The following is a 22,733-nucleotide window of genomic DNA, read 5'->3' as shown; positions in this document are numbered from 1 at the left end:
AAAATATTTATTGTATTTTAAATACACATGACACTATATTATTTTAGATGTGGGCTCCACATAGATGCCACATCAACAAACTAATGGAGTTTTTAAAAAATAATTTAAAATTCATAAAATTTAAAAATGAAAAAAACCAAGGGTTTAGGGATTATAAATGGTCCTTAAGGTTAAAATCCTTATATAAATGATTTTTTCATTTTTAAATTTTATGAATTTTAAATTATTTTAAAAAAACTTCATTAGTTTGTTGGTGTGGCATATATGTGGAGCCCACATCTTCAAAAATATAGTGTCATATGTATTTAAAATACAATATATATTTTTAAATAATATAAAAAAGAAAACCAAAATTTTATGAATTTTAAATTAAAAAATTAAAAAATTTCGCAAGGACCATTTGTGATAGATGTGTAAACCTTAGGGATGTTTTGTGATATGTATATATGCCACGTCAGCAAACTAACGGAGTTTTTGACGGAACCTAACGGCAAGGACAATTTGTGATTATACATACTAACCTTGAGGACCACGAGTGACACAAAAAAACATTAAGGATGCAATCTGATAGTTTCGTAAACCTTAGAGACCTTTTGTGATAATAAGCCTAATTTCTAATACTTATATAACACATCATCAACACGAGGAGCTCCTCGTATGATATTCTTCTTTTTTATGACTGATGTACTTACATGTATTTTTTTATTTTCAAGAAACTTGATGATGGCTGATTTTTTTTTTTTTTTTTTTTTTGTTTTTGGAATTGGGTACTTCACCTGATTTATATTGCCGAGAGTGACATGATTTTTAATCATAATCTATATGCATGTAAGTTCTCCAACCAATGCATATTATATATATTTAATAGTATGAATGCGTGTTTTTTTTCTTTGGGCGTGTATGCAAATCTGATACATATGCTCTCAAATATTTACAATTGTATTTTAGCAACAAAAGTAACGTTAATAACATATATATATATATATATATATATATATATATATATATATATATATATATAATATGTGAGTTTTATCCCTTTGTACAATTATGACCTAACCACATGTTTCAATTTATTTAATTATAAGTTTTTAATTACAATATGTTATGGTGATTTTGTTGTGCGCAAATACTCCAAGACCTTGTCGTTGATGGACTATGCGACGGCACATACACAAACCCATTTGAGAATAAAGTATACACACACACCAAAGAGAGTAAGCAAACACACACAAGAACACAAAGATTTATAGAGGTTTGGCCTCGTACTACGTCCTCTTGGTGATCCACCCGAGAAATTCACTAGTATGTAAAAACAACTTTGGTTACAATTAAGAACCCCCTTAGGTCTCACAATAACCCAAGCTCTCTTTTCTCTCACCCTTTCGCAAACCTTTGATGCCCTTGTAAAACCCTAGAATTCACCCTCTTGAATTCTCTTGTGTTTCTCTCAAAAATTCCATTCTTGAATTTTCTCATATATTCCATTCTTGAATTTTCTCATATCTTACAATTAACATAGCCCTAAAATTTCTATTTATAACTCATAGGACTTGGGTTACAAGTTAACAAGAAATAGGAAGCCAAAACTCTATTCAATTAGGCTATAAAACCCCAAAATAATAGGAAATCACGTCAAAACATGCCAAAAATGACAATACTGCGTACCACTGTTCACGTGAGGACCAATCGTCGGGATTGGATGACCAATAGCTACTCTCACATCTCCCATTATAAGCAAGTGCAACACATTTTCTCAACCTTACAAGTGTGAACCTCCCAATATAGTTCAACCCCCTTCTTCTTTTCAATTCTCATTATTGGTGGCCATCTAAGGATGATTGGTCACTTAAGGTTGATGATTGATGTTCCTTTCGGTTTAATGAAATACCATCTTTTCTATAAAAAAAAGTTGATAATTCCCATGAACATAACCAAAGATTATAAGGTCTGGCTGGCGTTTTGTGTTTAGTTAATATTGTTTTTAATTTAAGTCATGTGATACTCATTTTTATTTGTATTGTTGTATGTGTTTTTACTTCCATTGTTTTTATTTTGAATTTTGTTAAGGTAAAGTGTTCGTAAAATTAAATTACAATGGTATAACAAGATGAACTTAAACAAAAGTTAGCCTACTAAAAATTTAGGTTAAACCATTGTTGAACAAGACTTCAATTTTGAGTATGTTGGATCGGGAAGAAAAATGTTGAGACTGTTAATTCAATTGTATTTTAGAAAGAGAAAATCCGGGTTTGCGACCGTCTCCAATAAGACACATTTATTAAGAGGTTTGGCCTGACCCGATCAACCTTGAGCTTGACCGTGTTGTATTAATAATTGGCACAAATTAATGTGCTAATCATCTAATTAAAAATACCTGCAAGTGTACGAATCTATTAGAGTATAGATTTGTAAATACGGGATTGTTCCCACGAGGAATTGGAGGCTTATACAAAGGTCTAATTTGAGTACATAAAGAGCACTTATTTAACACAACACAAAGGTAAAATACAAATCGGATACTAGAAATGAGTAAAGAAAAGTAAAAGAAATGAAACAAAACAAGAAACCAAGGGTAAACACAATAAGCATTTTGTATCACTCCTGTATCACCACTTTATCATTGATTTACCACCATTTTATTGCTTCTTTATCACCGGGTATTGTAGCGGTCAGAGAGGAATTTATGAACTTCCTCTGTTTTCTAGTTTCAACATTTGTCCCGTTTTTGACCCGTAACTTTCAAACCGTTAATCCAAATTTTATGTTCTTCATATGGTTGGATTTAGCACGAAAATTTGAAGAATCTGTTGAGGCCCAAAAAATCTATGGTTGGGCCCGGATAAGTTCATAGCCCAAAGCGATATATTATCGAGAAAAGACTCGATTTGGAGCACGCAAAAATCTGTCACGCACAAGTTATACTTTGCATGCCATGCCAAATGAAAATTCATCATGCTAGAAAATGAGACTAAAATTATAAAAATGCATTTAGCTCTGCGAATCCATGCTAATTATCTTATCAAGCATCGTAAATTAAAAGCATGCCAAGCAACATGCCATGCCAAGTGGGAAATCGTTATTTCACACCCAATTGCACTGCAAGCTTAAGTGGGCCCAAGCCACTCAAATGCCCGGGGCTTGCTTAAGTGGGTTGTGGTATGGATGGTAACAAGTTATCATGGGGCCCATCGATGGGTCGAGAAATGGAAGTCTCGGGTCACTTGGGGGCCTCGGGACTCAAGCCCATTTTCTTAGGCCCAAACATGGGTGAGCACAAGAAAGGAGATGGACCATTGCCTCAACCAAAATAAGCCCATTGACCCAATTAGAATAAACTAGCCAAAATAAGCCCATTGATCCAATTAGAACAAACTAACCAAAAAGCCCAACCTTTGACAAAGCCATCCCATCCATTGGATAGATCATGTGGTTGTCCCAAAAGCCAATATAATTAGGATAAAACCAGCTCAAGCCCTGGCACTCAGTTTGGAGACAAAACCACAAAGGAACGTTGGAAATCTACACGTGAGTGGCTACTGGGAGCAAGTTCCAAGCAAGAAACATTCAAGGAACCAAGGAGTATTAGCCTGCAAGCTGCCAGAAGCACCCTTTGGACCAGCATGTATATCCACTTCCTTTCCCTCATCAGATCTAGCCATGGAAGGAGGAATGAAAGAAAAAGAAAAATAGCTGAAAGTGGGAGTCTCCCACTGAAGCTGCTGCGGGAAAGGGAGGCCTTGAGCTCCCAAAATCCCTAATTTCGTGCAAATAGATAGAGCCAATTTCACCGAGATAGGAAAGTCAAGGGAGGAGAGGAGAAAGGAAGGAAAAGCTTGGCCAAATTGGAAAGAAACCATTAGGGTTTCTTGGGAAAGGATAGTTTCCCGCAGCTATAAAATGGGGCCTCTCCTACCCAACAAACACAACCCACAACCTTCAGAGAGCAAGCTTCCTCTCTCTCACCTGCAAACTTAGTAATTTTCGTGCTTTTTTTGGTCTATTACTCTTATTTCCACCATTTTTCCCCTTCTGGCAGGCTGCCCAGAGTCACTGCCAAGCTGCCGGAAGTTATACTCAAGCCACCCATTCCTCTCTTTTCCCTCATTCTCAGCCAAACCTCTCTGCTAATTCTTCATTTCCTACCTTAATACCTATTTTCCTCTAAGAATATCCAGTTTTCTCTCAAGTGCTAAACCCATGATAATTTTGCTCCCATGCCATAATCGTCTCATGCAAAGCTAGAAGATTTATCTGTAATTTGTTGTTATTTTCATTGGTGAAGATAACCAAAATACTTCCTAAGGCCTTGCTGCCCTTTCGAAGCATTTTGGGGCTTAATTTTCGAACTCAGACAAAGGGGACAACTTCATCAGCCCAGCCCACTTGCTGCCGGAAGAAAAAAGCCCCTACAGAATCAACATAGGCCAAATGTCAAACACATATACAAAAGTGAGCAGAACTCAGTGGAAAGAACACTCACGACTTCAACCAACACATATACAAAACAAAAGTGGGGCGGGGGTTTGATTCAAGTGAACTAATTCTAATGCTTAAAATGTAACTGAACTCTAATTTTAGCAAGATCAACAAATGTGATTAACAACGTGTAATTTAATATGGTGACAAACACTAGGGTTTTTTAAATTCACCCTAAACAATTCTACTCATGTTCATGAACACTCAAGTAATGAATTCTGGACAAATTGATGAAGATGTTCACAGTCTCTTTGAGAGAAGTAATGTGCATGTTAGAACAACCACAATACACTATCAGAATATCACATACCACATTTTGATTCTCTCCTCTTCTACTTTTTATACTTTCTCTACTTATATTATTATTTTGGGCAATGGTTCTGTAACTTGGATACCTACATCCGTTTATGAACGTGCTCATAGCGGATCTTGAGTTTGTGTACAAGGGGTCGTATCTTGGAGTCTTGTAGACCGTCAGTACCTGCACGTAGGGAGGCTACAAAGGCTTTAGGACAACGTCTTTGACATGCTTCACCGTACCAAACTCACCTTCTTACTTATAATTTATTTTGCTTTTACTTACCTATCAAATTGTTTTTCTTCAATTTCATTGTACCTTAATAGCTTTCCAATTTGTTTATATGTTATTTATAATATAAAGGTTTTTGTATTTGGCTTTACGGAAAGAGAAAAATTATATTTTTTATAACAATCTAAAGCCTTTGTATGTTAAAGTTGTTTTCTTCATGTACAACTATTGCTTTAATACCTTTTAACTCTTTGATTGAAAGTTTTGCACTTGTATTGGATTTTCAAATTGAAAATTGTGATTTGTTTTGGGTAGATGCAGTTTAAAGCTTTCATGATGTCTATACAATTTCAATTGCTTTAAATGTTTTAAATCTCATTATGATATTGTTGGTGCATTTTATTGTCACTTATTGGGTCTGACCAATTTTTGGGTCAATTTGATTTTGGTTTGACCAATTTTATCTTTAATGGGCGTATTGATTTTGTCACTTAACATTTTGATAATATTTTAGATATTTATGTTGCAAAAACGGGCATAAAGGTTTATGAGATTTTATTGCCATTGTTCTTGTTTTAAAATTAATTTTGAAGCAACCAACAACTATAAAAGCATTAGCTAGTTGGCTGATACAACTGTTTTGAAACCAACCTCAATTTATTGAGAATTAGATCCTTTTACATTTATGGAGAAATTAAATTTGACAATTCTATTTTGTTCATATATGCCTATATATATTTTCAAAATTTTATTACTTATTTATGTTGTATTTAATTACCCAGATTTTGTGCGGAAATCATTTCGTATATTTTGACTGTAACGGTTTCAATTTTGAGTAATTGGTTTTATAATTTCTGCTGTAGAAGCTTTCCACTAGTATTTAAATGGGACAATTAATGTAGTTTTTATTATTGCTTTTAAAATCCAAAAGAATTAGTGCTGCAATTCAATTTTGTCTAAAGCTTCATATTGATTGCTTCAATTGTTTTGATTTCATTTCACATTGTTGGGCACTACACATATTTAATTTCCAAACTATTCTTACTTGCCGCTTTATGCAATTTAATTGAAAACATTGGTGTAATGCCATAAAATTTGTAGGCACAAGCATTTTTCGTTGGTTATGCAAATGGGTAAACACTTGATTGCTACAGCAAGTTAATTTCTCTAACGGTGGCTATGAAGATCAAGATAAGTAATCTCTACCTTCATCGCTCTAAATTGGCAATATAGTATATGACCAGTTAAATTTTGCATAATGCTTTATTTCTTTTACTTTGAATTTTCAAATATTTTATATAACTATACATACATATACATATCTTGTCCAAAGCTTATCTTATTTATGGGAATAGAGATTTTCGTGGTTTTCAAGCAGGAGTTATGATGGAATCGATATATCAGTATGTTTCACAGAGGCGAGTACAGTCATGTAATCAAGCAATTTCTATGGATACAATATTAAAATTCACAAAAAATATGGGTCATAAACAATTCAAAGGATTCACTAGAGCTTCAACATCATATTTTTATAATTTTTAAAAATTATAAATTTTACAAATAATAGAGAAATGACATGAGTCAGAGTTGCAATGCTGCATCATTACTTGTTTGCCACCAAAATATCTTTCGTAAATGCCACGAAGAGTGACACCCGTGAGAAGCACTGACGTTGCACCCTCCAGGCGCTTCCACTTGTCATTCTCTCCCATTTATTGCATTTATTATGAATTTTTGACATTAAAGCATAGAAAATATATAAATAAACTTAATATAATGACACATGGCAACGGAAGAATGCGATGTCAGTTTTTTGTACAAGTGTCCTCCCGTAACGCCATGTGTAATAAATGTTTCATGTTAAGATTTTATTCTATTACCTAGAATGACACGTTGTTCAACCATAATGAAACATACAAGATGCTTGTATGAAACATATATTGTATGCTTTCACGATACTCTTTTTAAGATTAAAATTTTTGTTAAACAATTAATAAAAAAGAATCAGAAAAACACCTTGAACTATTTTCTCTTCATCTTTTAAGCTTTAAAATATAATTGACCTATAAAAAATTTCAAATAGTTTCTCAAACTCAAGTTTGTTGCTACAATAACTATAACACTAAGTTGAAGATCTTACTCTTTCTTACTACAACTCTTCCCCCAATTAATAATAAAAATTTTCCAAAGTCAAATTTGGATTTTCTTGCATTATAGCCGAACATAATGTTGCAAGGAGTTTGTAGAAATATTCGGTGTCTTTTTCTAAGTTTTATTAGTTTTTTGTGATTTTTGGAAGTTAAAGAATTCAAAAATAGTAAAAAATGGAAGAGAATGACACGTGGTAGCACTCGATGACTGCGTCGTCAAAGTTTCTAATGGATGTCACTATCCCGTAGCGCCATATGTCATTAAAGTTTCATTTTTGTTTATTTGACTTTCAAAAATCACACAAATTAATTAAAAATCAGAAAAATGAGCCAAAAATTTCTAAAAACTCCTTGCAACATTATCTTGAACTATAATATGTGAAAATCTAAAAATTTGCAATAATAATTGGAGGAAGAGTTATAGTGAGGAAGAGTAATGATCTTCAACTTAGTGTTATAGGTAGTATATGAAAAAACTTGAGTCTGAGAAATTATTTAAATTTTTTATGTGTCAAATTTATATTTTACAACTGAAAAGATGAAGAAAATGTCCCAAGGAGTTTGTGGCATTTTTCGGTGAATTTTTCAGATTTTTTACTAATTAATTATGATTTTTGGAAGTCAAAACAATGTAAAATAGTAATAAATGGAAGAGAGTGACACATGGCAGCATCTAATGGATGGGTCCTCAGCTTTTCCAATGGGTGTCAGTATCTCATAGCGCCACGTGTCATTAGTGTTTCATTTTTTTGAGTTTATCTTAAAAAATTCACAAAAAATCATTAAAAAAAATTAGAAAAATACACCGAAAATTTCTACAAATTCCTTGCAACATTATCTTTGACTATGATACTCAAAAATCAAAATTTGACTTTGGGAAATTTGAAGTAATAACTGGAGGAAAAGTTGTAGTGGTGAAGACTAGTGATCTTCAACTTAGTGCCCGTTTGGCATTGCTTATTTGGGGTGATAAGTGATTTTTAAAAAAATTTGGGAAGTCCAGCCCATTTGGTAAGCTGTGAGAAAATCACTTATTGTTAAAAATTGCTGTGAGAGAAAGCTATAAGGGAAAGCAGATAATGAGGTGCTTTCATTTTCTGATTATGCAGGAATCAGTTTTGAAGAGGTGTTGGGTTTAATGATTATGCCACAATCATTTTCTGATTATGAGGAAATCAATACCAACAACACTTTTAACAAAAAGTTTACCAAACGCCAAACTGCTTTCTCTCACAGTTGATTTCTCTTACAACAAATCTGACAGCGATTATTTTCACAGCACAGCAATGCCAAACTGGCCCTTAGTGTTATTGCTAGTACGAAAGCAAACTTGACTTTGAGAAATTATTTGAATTTTTCTCTTAGTTGAAATTATATTTTAAGTCTCAAAAGATGTAGGAAATGTCGCAAGGAGTCCGGGGTATTTTTTGGTGAATTTTTCAGATTTATTATGAATTTTGGAAGTCAAAATATTGGAAAATAGAAATAAATGGAAGATAAGGACATATGGCAGGGACTGATGGGTGCGTCGTTAGCTTTTCCAACGGGTGTCAGTATCTCATAGCTCCACGTGTCATTCATGTTTATTTTTGTGAGTTTATCTTTAAAAAATAAAGAAAAATAATTTAAAAAATCAGAAAAATACACCGAAAATTTCTACAAATTCCTTGAAACATTATCTTCGACTCTAATGCATGAAAATCAAAATTTGACTTTGGAAAATTTGAAGTAATAATTGGAGGAAGAGTTATAGTTATGAATACTAGTGATCTTTAACTTAGTGTTATTGTTAGTATGAAAGCAAACTTGACTTTGTAAAATTATTTGAATTTCTCTCTTAGTCAAAATTATATTTTAAGTCTCAAAAGATGTTAGAAATGTTGCAAGGAGTCAGAGGTATTTTTTTAGTGGATTTTTCAGATTTATTATGAATATATTATGATTTTTGGAAGTCAAAATATTGGAAAATAGTCATAAATGGAAGATAATGACACATGGCAGCGGCTGATGGGTGCGTCGTCAGTTTTTCCAGCGGGTGTCAGTATCTCATAGCTCCATGTGTCATTCATGTTTCATTTTTGTGAGTTTATCTTAAAAAATTCACAAAAAATAATTAAAAAATCAGAAAAATACACCGAAAATTTCTACAAATTCCATGCGACATTATCTTCGACTATGATACTCGAAAATCAAAATTGAACTTTGAGAAATTTGAAGGAATAATTGGAGGAAGAGTTGTAGTGATGAAGACTAGTGATCTTCAACTTAGTGTTAGTGTTAGTATGGAAGCAAACTTGACTTTGTAAAATTATTTGAATTTTTCTCTTAGTCAAAATTATATTTGAAGTCTCAAAAGATGTTGGAAATGTCGCAAGGAGTCAGGGGTATTTTTTGGTGAATTTTTCAGATTCATTATCAATTTATTATGATTTTTGGAAGTGAAAATATTGGAAAATAGTAATGAATGGATGATAATGACACATCGCAGTGGCTGATGGGTGTGTCGTCAGCTTGAACAGCTGGTGTCAGTATCTCATAGCTACATGTGTCATTCATGTTTCATTTTTGTGTATTTATCTTAAAAACATTCACGAAAAATCATAAAAAAAATCAGAAAAATACACCGAAAATTTCTACAAATTCCTTGCGACATTATCTTCAACTATGATACTTGAAAATCAAAATTTGACTTTGGGAAATTTGAAGTAATAATTGGAGGAAGAGTTGTAGTGAAGAAAACTAGTGATCTTCAACTTAGTGTTATTGTTAGTATGGAAGCAAACTTGCCTTTGTGAAATTATTTGAATTTTTTTCTAAGTCAAAATTATATTTTGAGTCTCAAAAGATGTTGGAAATGTCACAAGGAGTCCGAGGCAAACAAGTAATGATGCAGCATTGCAATTATGACTTGTGTCATTTCTCTATTATTTGTAAAATTTATAATTTTTAAAATTCATAAAAATATACGTAAAATTTACTATAAGTTCTTGGGAACGACTCTTCATATTTGAATTGTCAAGGGAACCAAAGCTTTAAACAAGGGTCTGCACAAATTAAATGAACATAATAAAAATAAAACCAAGCTGCTTAAATTGCAATATTAAACCCAAACAAAAGTCACAATTTAACAATTAGAGGAATACTCAACAAAAAATGCAAAAGTACCAAACACGTTTAAGCACTTTCTATTTCTTGTTTTTCTATATTTGATTACTTTCACAGCAATCACGAAATCAATCCTCGTCCAATCGCAAAGGCAACCAAAGCTTTAAACCAAGGCTGCACAAATTCAGTAAACACAACACAAATCAAACTAAGCTCCTGAAATTCCCAAATTAAATAGCCGAAATTAAAATAAGCTGCACGTATTAAATATACCTCCTAGCAAAATTCCCTTGCCCTTTAGCTTAGCTCTAATTGTGAGAGGTGGAATTGGGATAATGGTCGCCCTTGTTTTGAATAAAGGGGGAGGCAGAGGGGTGAGGAACATTGAAAAAAAAAAGAAGATGAAGTGAAGTTACTCCATATACAGCTTGAAATGATACATAAATGACCCATTATCCCCATAGACAACCTGAAATATGCAACAAACATGATACAGAATGATGTCAGGACAGAAAAAAGTTTCTCACGTAAGAGGTGTTTTCTCAAGGTCTTGAATTTTAAACAAAATTGGAAAGAACATTGACATTCAAAAGTAAATTTAACAGAGATGTTGCATATGTGTCGTAAGGTGCATAACCATATCCATGATGATACATAAATGACCCATTATCCCCATAGACAGCCTGAAATATGCAACAGGCATGATACACAATGATGCCAGGATAGAAAAAAGTTTCCCACGTAAGAGGTGGTTTATCAAGGTCCTGAATTTTAAACCAAATTGGAAGGGGCATTAAAAAATACTTACAAAGAACAAAGCTCACATTCAAAAGTAAATTCAACAAAGATGTTGCAGTTGTGCCGTAGGGTGCATGATGATATAGAAATGACCCATTATCCTTGTAGATAGCTTGAAATATGCAACAAGCATGATACACAATTATGCTAGGACACAAAAAAGTTTCTCATGTACAAGGTGGTTTCTCAAGGATACACAATGATGCTAGGATTCAAATAATTTCTCAAACTCAAGTTTGCTTCCGTGCTAACAATAACACTAAGTTGAAGATCATTACACTTTCTCTAATTATTACCATTTGAGGTTGTGAGCCAAGTTCTGATCATAACTCAATCAAAAATTGAAAAATAATTAAAGATGTAAACCAACTTGATTTGTCATGAAAATTAAGCACTATACCATGCTTAAAAAATAATAGTGAAGATTGAAAATTAACTAAGAACATAAATAAAGTTATCCAAGGAAGAATTAAATAGGAAATAAAGAAAATGATTATAGAGATTTAAGTAATTAAGCAACAATTTGAAGGGGAATTTAGTAATGTAAGTACTTATAATGAATAATAAAATAAGCAATAACATTAAATGGATTAAATAGGAAAGAAATAAATTATATTAAGTAATTAAATATTTGGTAAACAATATAGAACAATAAGTAATTATTTTCTATTTTGAGAAACAGCTTGGAAGAGTTATAAATACAAGATTCCAAAGGTACTAATCACAAAGTGAGGAGCAGCGTGGTGATTAAGTAGCTCAGAACTTGGTGTTAGAGCTACTTGGTGTCAAACTCAATCATAAATACACTTTCTCCTATATCATCAGCTTCACTCTTTTTTTTATAAATATTTCCCTTAGTGTTAGAGCCATAATAACCCAAACTGATGATATAGGAGAAGCTTTGTTTGAATTGTTTAGAGTTAGTGAAAATACCGAAACAAAGAGTGAAGCTGAATCTTTAGCAACACATGAACTTGAAAGTTTTAAATTTTTGTTGAGCATGACAATATGGCATAACATTTTGAAAAAAATTGACTTGGTTAGCCGAAAATTGCAATCTGGACTGGAGATTTGTAACTTGATGCTGCAATAAAAAATTTGAAGGGACTTGTTTCTTATTTTGAAGACTATAGGCAAAATGGGTTCACATCTATCATACTTTCTGCAAAAGATATTGCATCTAAGATGGAAATTAACCTTGTATTTCCTAAAAACGTCAAATTCGTAGGAGAAAACAATTTGATGAAAATGATCATGAAGAGACTTTTCAATATGCTCAAGAATATTTTAGGGTTAATTATTTTCTTGTTGTGGTTGATGCTGCTATTTCTTCTTTGATGAGTAGATTTGAACAATTAGAAATACTTGAAGGTATTTTTGATTTTTTGTTGAATCCTAAAAAGTTATTTGCAATGAATTACCATATATTGCATGAATGTTGTGTTAATCTTGAAGATGATGCTTTAACACATGGTAATGAATATGATATTAATGGTGATGATTTGTGTTTTGAATTGGAAGTTTTATGATTGTATTTACCACTAGAGGAAAAGACAACCATTCTATAGGGGCCTTTTTCTTCCGGCGGCAAGTGGGCTGGGCTGATGAAATTGTCCCCTTTGTCTAAGTTTGAAAATTAAGCCCCAAAATGCTTCGAAAGGGCAGCAAGACCTTAGGAAGTATTTTGGTTACCTTCACCAACCAAAATGACATCAACTTACAGATAATTTCTTCATGCTTACAGATAAACCTTTGGGCTTTGCATGAGAGGCATGTGGCATGGGAGCAAAATTGTCAGGGGTTTAGCACTTTAGGAGAGAGATAGAGTTCCTATAAAGGTCAGAGGTTCTAATGGAAGAGAGGAGGGGTTCTAAGGAGGCTTGGTGAAGAGTTTTGGGTGATTTTCGTAACTTCCGGCAGCTTGACGGTGACTCTGTCAAAGCTTCTGTCAATCTGCCAAAACAGGGGAAGCAAGGGAAAATGGGCAAGAATGGCACGAAAATTGCTGAGCTTGTAAGTGAGAGAGAAAGCTTGCTCTCTGAAGGTTGTGGGTTATCCTGCGTTGGATAGAGGAAGCCCTATTTATAGTTGTTGGGGTTTGTTCTTCTCCAAGAAACCCTAATGGTTTCTTCCCGATCTAGCTAAGCTTTCCTCTTCCTTTCTTCTCCTCTTTCTTGACATACTTGATGGTGGCAAAGTCAGCTCTGCCCAATCCCACAAAATCAGAGATTTTTGGGAGCTCAATGTTTCTTCCTGCGGCTGCTTCAGATGGGAACTTCCATTTTCACCCATCCTCTTTCTCTTCTTTCCTCCCCTTTTCATGGCCAGATCTGATGAAGGCAAGAGAATGGGTGCGCCTGCTGGTTTAAGGGATGGCATCCTCCTTTGCGTGCCAAAATCCCTTGGTCTCTTTAATTCTTGCACTTGGAACCTGTTCCTTAGCCTCCCAGCAGCCCCTCACACGTGAATCTTTGGCCTCTTCGTGGTCTTCTGCTTCAGCCAAATGCTGAGGGCTTTGACTTCCTTTTATTCAAATGGTTTGGGCCTTTTAATACAGAAAACTAAGTCCTCTAATAAGTGGGTTAGATTTACCAACCATTTGGGCTTTTATGGGTCATCTAAGATAATGGGTCTTTTTTACTACAGTGATGGGCTATTTTGGCTGGGTTACTCTAGTTGAAGTAATAGTCCATCTCCTCTCTTGTGCTTACCCATGTTTGGGCCCAAGAAAATGGGCTTGAGTCCCGAGGCCCCCCAAGCGACCCGAGATTTCCATTTCTTGACCCGTCAATGGGCCCCCACGACAACTTGTTACCATCCATGCCACAACCCACTCAAGCAAGCCCCGGGTATTTGAGTGGCTTGGGGCCCACTTAAGCTTTTAGTGTGATTGGGCGTGGGATAATAATTTCCCGTTTGGCATGGCATGTCGCTTGGCACGCTTTTGAGTATAACGCTTGATAGGATAATTGGCATGGATTTGCAAGGCTAAATGCATCCTTATAATTTTATCTCAGTTTTTTAGCATGATAGATTTTTTATTTGGCATGGCATGTAGGGTATGGATCGTGCATGACAAACTTCTGTGTACCTCAAATTAGGCTCTTTTCCAATAATATATCGGCTTGGGCTAGAAATTTATCCGGGCCTAGCCATGGATATTTTGGGCCTCAACACATTCAAATTCTTGATGATGTAAAATTTGTAAATTGCTTTCCAAATGTCTCATTTGCTTATAGAATTATATTGACTGTGCCAGTGACTGTGGCCTCTATAGAAAGAAGTTTTTCAAAATTAAAATGAATAAAATCTTACTTGCATTCTACCATATCACAAGAAAGGTTGAATGGATTGGCAATCTTATGCATTGAAAAGAATATGTTGGAAAAGCTTGATTTTGAAGATGTTATTGAAGATGATCAAGAATTTTCCAATGATTGTTTGTACTTTTAATGTTTTTGTTTTTGTTTTTTGGATTGTAGATGGTGCAAAGGAAATCAAGCCGCTATTTGTGTATTTTGATAAAGGAAAAGCATCAGATATTTGCACATTGTAATGGGGTGGATCTCTTGCTGGCTGCCTATTTGGGAGGAAGTAGGCTCCAAGCAGATTTTGGACCCTTCCAAATTTGCTGCAACTATTTCATATTGTCATGCCCCGGACCCAGGGGTCGATGTAAATCCAGCACCCGGTGCGTGAGAAAATAAAATAAAAAGAAATACAAAGAAAGCCGAAACATGGGTTTAAAATAAACTTCTCTTATAAAAATATCTCCAAAATCTTACAACTTTACAATTAATAAATAAAGTTCTATCACTCTCATCTAATTCAGCCTCAACTGTTTTAGTCCTTATCCTGCCCATTAATTCATCTGAAAAATTAAATAGGGTGAAGGGTGAGCAACCACCACTCAGTAGGGACATGAGACCTTACCACAATAGATTGATATAACTAAATTAAGTGACATGCAATCACACAGCCAAATATCACATTAATAATATTAATGCATGAATGCTCTTCATCTACTCCTGTTAATTCATATATCTGGACAAGTAGACCTGCACATCCCATACCATGCTTATACCACTTGGTCCCGAATGCCCATTTATATGAATTAACACCCATTTCAATCATCCCATAATTCCCCTTTTGTTAGTCATCTTGTCTAACTCCCTTTCGCCAGTCCCGAATCACCCAATAAAAACCATGTGCATTGTGGGATCCCTGAGACTTGGTACCTGCCAAGAGTTAGACTCAACTACACAAAAGATCCTTCCCATTACCCTCTTTTCCATACTTTCTTTAACAACCCAAGAATTCCAGCCAATTTCCATAACATGATATAATTATGCCTTTCAAATAATAATATCATGCATAATATAGTGCTTACGAAATTTAATTAGATCAATCCCCGTAAAGGCCCCCCAAGAAATCCCTAACTCAATTCCAAAGCATTGCTCCAAGTTAAGAAAATACAAGCTAAGCTCCAAATCTCCTCCAAGAATCACCTCTCTCTCTCTCTCTCTCTCTCTCTCTCTCTCTCTCTCTCTCTCTCTCTCTCTAAATTTCTTTTCTAATTTCTCTAGTTTTGAAACTATAAGGTTATGCTTATATTTATAGTGTTTATAAGGATAGGATAAACTTCAATATTAAAAGGATAAGAACATCCAAATTTATCCAAAAGATAAATATCCTAACAAGATAAGATCATCCAAGTTTATCCAAAAGATAAATATCTTAAAAAGATAATATCATCCAAGTTTATCCAAAAGATAAATATCTTAAAAAGATAATATCGTCCAAGTTTATCCAAAATATAAATATCTTTTTTTATCCTTTTAAAATACAGGTCTTCACACATATATTGTTTTCAAAGCTGCTTTTGTGATCCAGATTATACACAAATAATGACTTTGCTATTAAGAGACTTAGACTATGCTTTATAATTGACTAGGTAGGATTATGCTCTATAATTATTTATTGCAATGTATGCTAAGTTACTTATTGTAGTTTGTTTTAGTTGAAGACATTTGTGAGTTACTTTTAGTGGGCGTTTTGTGTCCTACTTTCTTTCTTTCTAGTTTTATGTCTTAAAAATATGTATGTTGTTACTTATTGTAGTTTCTTTGTCCATTTGTGCTACCATTTGTTACTTTTCTTATGTTGTTGTATGATTTTTTCTGCACACCAAAAAGAGGATTCTGCACTTAAACTCATGTGATGAATCCTGAAGCTAGAAGCCAATCATAAGGGAAAGGGTTAGTAATTTGAAAAAATACTTAGTTTTAATGTATCTTTTAATGTATCTAATCTGAAATTTTTTTTTTTTACGGAGATTTGTCCTGCTATAATGCATACTACCTTTTTTATTCACATGTTCTAAGCGCTACGTAAAATCATTTTATTTGTTGTTTTTTCACAATTGTATATTAAGGGAAGGAGCCTCATTTAATTTATCGTCTAGGACCACCCAAAAGTCAGGATTGGCCCTGCTCGTTAACTTAACGGGTCCACCTATTTTCAACACGACCTGTTAAGCCCCGACTCGAATACTGATTTTTTCGTGCAAATTTGTGTCGTTTTAACAGGTCCTGTACAATATCGTTAGATCTAAATACAACGTTATTTTTAAAATAATTGGAATATGTGCAGAAGAAAAACATTTGCAGAAAAATACATGCGTAGTTAGTTGTAGGGTAATTAATACAAGTGTGGGTTTTAGAGTAGAAGGGAATTTGGCGGTTAGGGTTTTAGGAGAAAGTGGGACAGAACGAGCGAGCAAGCGACCTTTGCTTATTTTTGTTTTGCACTCCTTTTCGGGGGACTGAGGAGGCACCTTCGCCCTCACTTAGACCTCACACTCGCTTCAGCTGAAATTGCTGCTCTCTCTTCGTATTTCTGCCCCAACAAAACCCTAGAGGTAAACTGAACCTCTCTCTCTCTCTCTCTCTCTCTCTCTCTCTCTCTCTCTCAATGAATTTACTTTGACACCATGAAAACGAAAAGAAGATTTGGGGTTTTCATGTATGGTTGTTTGTTAATGTCTTATTTAGGGTCCGATTGCTAGCCACATTGTCTCGAATGGTTTCCTGAAACCCCTTTTTCTTTTATTTCTGTTTGGGTTGTCTGCATGTCCTCCTGTTAGGGTCTGCTCTAAATGTATGGCGTTTCAGGGTTTGTCCAAAACATGAAATTTCTGAAATGTTTAAATTTTAGCATGATGTTCTATGTTCTGTTTGGGAACTTAGAAAAAGGGGAAGATAATCGAAGGGTTAGTGTTGTTTTCTAAGAAACCCAGAAGGAATTAACAAATAGGAACTTGTTAATGTGCCTCTTATGAGCCAAGGGGTTCCATTGCGTGTGTAACTCAGCCTAACGTTTAAACATTTTCTTCTGTTTCTTGCTCACTATAAAATTTGTATTTGCCCATCTATGGTTTACTGAAACGGGGCCCAGAAGAAATAAGTACAATAGGAGAGCTGTTATAATTCAACTGAAAACATTAGTTATAGTTGCTGTTATGTTTTCTGCTTCATTTTCTGATTTTGTTGTGGTTCCTGGTTATATATAATATGACTAAATGCGTTGTTACTTTCGTAATTCAGTATGACTAGACAAAACCAAAAGCCTTTCAAATGAAATTCAATTTTCCCTTTCACGCATTTTGTTTTATGTTTTCTGTTTTTCCTCTCCTAATTACAGAGAGGAGAGAGATTTGGGAGAAAGGAGGGGGAGATGAGCCATGACAGAGAGACAAAGAAGTAATAAGGAGGACACATAAAGAAAAAAAATGTTTATTGGTTTTAATTTTAGTTTATAATCCATTCTATTTATTTTTCTCCTGTCTTTCTTGCTTCTGTCATCTCTCTTCACTTTTTCCTTCTCTATCTACAGCTAAGAAACTAAGAAACAAAAAAAAATCAAGAACAGCTCCGTTATGGTTCTTTGTATGTGTTTTAATCTATGTCAAGCTTTTAAATGAGTTGGTTTTGGGACCTTATGAAATGCACTTGGTCAATTTTTTTGATTATCACTGTCTAACTAGTGGTTTGACAAGAGCATGATGTAAATTGCTCTTCTTAAATTGATGCATGTGCATCAGACCTAAATACAGTAATCTGTTGAGTCCCTGATCTTTTCCCATAAGAGCAAAAATGTTTCAGAATAGAGTTATTATATGAAGGTTTGCCTAATAAGCTGTCTAGCGCTGGTTGAACACCAGTTGGATTCATGTTTAGATTTTTAGAATCCCACTAATCCACTTATTTTTTTTCAGAAACTTAACTTGTAATTTAATTAGACTTTTAATGGTCCAGAGCATTCGTTCTCATTGCATGTGCTTCTGTCACTGGCAATTCAGCTGAGAGACACCCAGATGGCACAGTGGGGTACTCGTCGTAGGCGAGTTAAGTTCCTTGGCCAACATGAAGAAAACAAACCCCAAATTTCATCCAGCATCACTGAGGAAGAAAATTCAACAGATGAATTTAAAGTAGCTGTGAAAGCTGAACCTCTAGAAATACCAGAAATCAAGAAGAGGAAGCGCCTCAGCCTAGGCAAAGGCAGATGGACAACTAGTAGCTCTAAGGGTAGGACAAAGAAGCGTAATAATGTGACTGAAAGATGGACAGCTGAAAGGTAAAACCTATATCACTTTTTTGTTGATGACTCTGGTGGTAAGGCATTTTGATATCACAACGAATTAAATGTATATGCAGGTATAAGCTGGCAGAGGAAAGTATGATGGAAGTTTTGAAGGCTGAAGGGGCAACTTTTGGAAACCCAATTTCCAGGCTAGAACTCAGATCATTAGCTCGTAAGCGAATTGGTGATACCGGGTTGCTCGATCACTTACTGAAGCACATTGATGGTAAAGTGGCACCAGGTGGGACTGAGCGGTTTCGGCGGTGGTTCAACACCAATGGAACAATGGAGTATTGGTTGGAGAGTGCTGATCTGGTTAACATTCGTCAGGAAGCTGGGGTGCATGATCCTTATTGGATTCCACCATCTAAGTTGATGCCAGGTGGTGCCCCCTCAGAAGATTCCGTTGCTGCTGCAGAATTGAAGCTACTCAAGGCAGAAGTGGATAAAATGAAGAGGTAGATAGAACTTTATAGACCAATTTCTAACTGAAATAGGTATCCCTAAATAATTTGTCTCTTGTATTGAAAGTGATATGCAGGAGCTGCTGTTATCCAAGAAGCAAGAGAAAGACCGAGCCAATCAGGTTGAGTTGAATGTTAAAACAACGTTGTACCTACATTGTAATTTGATATTGGACTGCTGCTCAAATAAAACCTCAATTGAAGTGTTTGTTCAGCAGAATATGCTTGAGGATTTGTTGAAATGGAAAGCTCAGACTGAGCAAAGCTTGAAAGTGATTTTAGGTTCTTGGAAGGGTATGCAGGTATATGAATAGTATATAATCATCACTGATTCAAAGTCTGATACTTTAGAAGATTAAAAAAAAAATCTAATGGAAATCATAGTTGGTGGTTCTTTCATGTTTTGGAAAATACATCTAGTTGTGTTCTGATTGTGTCAGTTTGGCTCCTTTGAAATCTCGTTTTCTTTTCTACAGGACAAGTTTGAGGAATTAATGATGTGGAAAGCTAAAGTTGAGCAACAGGTAGCTGAAATGACTAATGTCATGAGTAATATGCAAGTACCAAAGCAATACACTGCCACCAACCCTGAAACATCTGAGCGATGGGAAGATTGGCTAGAGAGCACCAACCTCGATAATTTTCAGGGAAATGAACTTGTGCCTTGGTTTGAGAGCACGAATCTGGTTAATGCTGAGGAAGGAGTTATAATCCAAGATCCCTACCTAGCCCCGCCACTTAGATCAAAGCATGGTGATAGCTCATTTCCAGACCCTTTTTGCAAAATCAAGGAAGAAATTACTGAAATGGAGAGGTAACGAATGAAAACTAAACGAAAAGTCAAATCATAAAAATTTCTTACAACTAATCTGAGTTGTGTTCTCATTCTGCTGCAAGAAACAGAGATGTGCATGAGCTGATACCAAGGAAACAAAAGGAATATCAAGCTAATGTGACCCCTGATTCTTCTGCTACTGCAAATTCAAAGTCAGAGATTGATAATTTGTTTATGTTTCAGGTGATATGCTGACAACAGACAAATAGAGGCTTGATATGTGCATAAATACATGCATGTGTTGCTTATGTTTTATGTTGTTTTTTCTTTCTTTCTGGAATGACTTGATAAAGCCTCATTTGAAAGTTCCTTCCTGACAGGAAATGTTACAGGAGTTGTTCAATTGGAAATCTATGACGGAGCAGAAGCTGAGTGAGATGTCAAATTCCGTGAATGCCATCAAGCAGACATCAAAACTAATGAGTCCTCCATTCCCTCCGCAGCTGCCAGAAGATGGAAATCTGAGTATGGAATATCATCCTTGTTTCATGTTTTAGGATGGATGACTTTAGATTGGTAAGTACCATAGGATTAGATGTTGTATAGCTGCAGCCTGAAAACCCCATTCCAACTTTACTAAACCCAGTGAGAGACCCACTTCTAACCTACATGACGAGTCGAGTCAAAACCCTTCCCAAGTATTGCCGCCTTAATTTACTACCAACCTCTAGTTAAATGTGGCGTAAATGTTAATATACCGCCGAATATATTATATTATATTATATAGGTTTAGACCCTTTGCGTTGCAAGGATGCACTTTTGCTTTAACATGCCGAATTACCCACAGGTGGACATATTTATGTAATGTGTTTATGTTATGACAGTGTGATAACTGATATGAAGCGTATTTTTGAGGTTACCCATGATGTTTTTTCTGGGTTCCCTTCCAATGATGTTTTTACTGATGATAGATTTCTCTCACTTCGAGAGGTATATGAACAATAGAAGACTGCCAGCCAGCTTCTACACTCAGAAATCAGACCAAGGAAGTGCTAAGTGGAACTAAAATCACCCAACACATGAGACAGAGACCCCTTCAACCATTACACTAGAAAATTTAATGGTCCCAAGTGATCATAAATTAACCACCACTAAGCTTTGATTATATTTTAATTTTATTTGCCAACGAAATCAGTGTACTTCTACGTAACATATGTATGTTACGGGAAGTCACGAGGGTAAAGACTAATCGAATCGCAAGTATATTTTAAGCCTAACCTCCTAGTTGAGGAAAAGTGTTGGCAAATGCAATTGAGAAAACGCTAGGATTTCATAGGATATGCTTTCCAGAACAACATCATCTAAAGAGATGAGGCAACGGCCTGCCATTCTTTAACCATCTAATGCTGCTTTTTCTTTCGTTAATTACTTTCCCCCATCTTTTGCTTCGGAGATTAATTTCTTGTTACGCATTTAATTTTTTTCTTGATTGTTTCGTTGTGTATTGCCTCTTGGATGGTCCAATCATACTTGTGCTACAGAAATCACCCAGGCCTCTTCTCTACTATTTTGATCAATTTAAGAGGCTTGCCCTTACTCCCCATAGAAAATCGTTGTCTTTGTACATTTCACAAACACAACATTCATCTTGGTTACAAGCATTAAACACGTAGTCCTAGTGAAGTTGCACTTTGGTCCTTGTAGCCTACGGCTTCATTGATTTTGTCAAATGTATAATTTGTGCTATTTTTACGTTAAGTCTGGAAGGCCTTATTGAAGTAATGCTAATGCTGGTATCATTAATAAAACACAAATAACAAAATTTATCGAAAGAAAAGAGACAGCACAAGATCAAAGCCATTTAACAACGGTCCTCATATGAGATATAGGCATCTAGTGCCACACGATGCAGCTCTGCATCAAATTCGGCTTGCAACGAACGAAATACAGATTCTGCACCTCTAAGTTTCACCCACATCTTCTCAAGCTTGACCATTCTTTCATTTTTAATCCACCTCCAATCCACTACATGACTTGCTAAGTACCTCTCACAAGCTTTCATAATATTAACAAACCCACCCTCCTCTTTCTTCTCCTCCACTTTCTCATGATCCGCACAGTCATTGCTTGTTTTCTTCTCTTCTGTAGACACCGAATTCTTCTTCTTCTTCTTCTTCTTCTTGATCTGCTGCTTTTTTTTCTTCTCAACAACTTGGCCATCTTCAGCAACATGAGCATCCTCATCAATTTCGGGTATTGCCTCCTTTTTCACATTATTTTTCTTCGACTTCTTGGCCACGCTAGCATTGCACGCTAATCCTTCTCGGGGACGTTTTTCTTTTGCAGCAGCAGCATGAGTAGATGATGGTGACTTCTTCTCGGTGTTTGAAGCAACATTTTCAGTTTTGTTCTTCTTGGGGTCGGACTTGATCACCTCTTGAGCAGAATTGTCATTGGAGTTGGCACTGGATTTGAATTTAGGTTCGGCATCTGTTTCGAACAAAACATCGAACTGATTATCTTCATCACATGTATCTGGTATGATTGTATCCTCTAGTTGAAGTTGACGACGATGACCATATGAACCACCAGATTCATATCCATCAAAAGATGGAGTGTCGGGGTCAATGGGAGCAAGTGCAAGAGCAGCCATGGATACTTGCAAGTTGGTGCCTTTCTTGAGTTACGAGGCTAAATATGCTTACTTTACTTAAGCTCTGTATATGATTTCTGTATAAAACCAACACTTATTTATATATCATCACTTGGAGTAGAGGGTGGGAGTTGCA

General features: G+C 35.1%; 1 protein-coding gene across 4 annotated transcripts; it reads left to right on the top strand.

Moving 5' to 3' along the window:
* The first annotated feature begins 16,792 nt into the window (after nt 1–16,792).
* Nucleotides 16,793–20,914, top strand: LOC110750154 (DYAD protein). Of its 4 annotated transcripts, none has more exons than XM_021950429.2 (8): nt 16,793–16,981; nt 18,422–18,699; nt 18,780–19,163; nt 19,237–19,291; nt 19,385–19,471; nt 19,646–19,983; nt 20,067–20,187; nt 20,325–20,914. In XM_021950429.2, the coding sequence occupies exons 2-8, from the start codon at nt 18,437–18,439 to the stop codon at nt 20,499–20,501; spliced, it is 1,425 nt and encodes a 474-aa protein (XP_021806121.1). In that variant the 5' UTR covers nt 16,793–16,981; nt 18,422–18,436; the 3' UTR covers nt 20,502–20,914. The 4 variants fall into 4 exon arrangements, with proteins under 4 accessions (XP_021806121.1, XP_021806123.1, XP_021806120.1 ...); XM_021950431.2 differs by having other exon boundaries at nt 18,378–18,699; nt 19,388–19,471; XM_021950428.2 differs by having other exon boundaries at nt 18,378–18,699.
* The last annotated feature ends 1,819 nt before the right edge of the window (nt 20,915–22,733 follow it).

This window comes from Prunus avium, chromosome 4 (genome assembly GCF_965620075.1).
Source record: "Prunus avium chromosome 4, drPruAviu1.hap1.1, whole genome shotgun sequence".
Classification (NCBI taxonomy): Eukaryota; Viridiplantae; Streptophyta; class Magnoliopsida; order Rosales; family Rosaceae; genus Prunus; species Prunus avium.
This window is presented reverse-complemented; position numbering and strand designations above follow the sequence as displayed.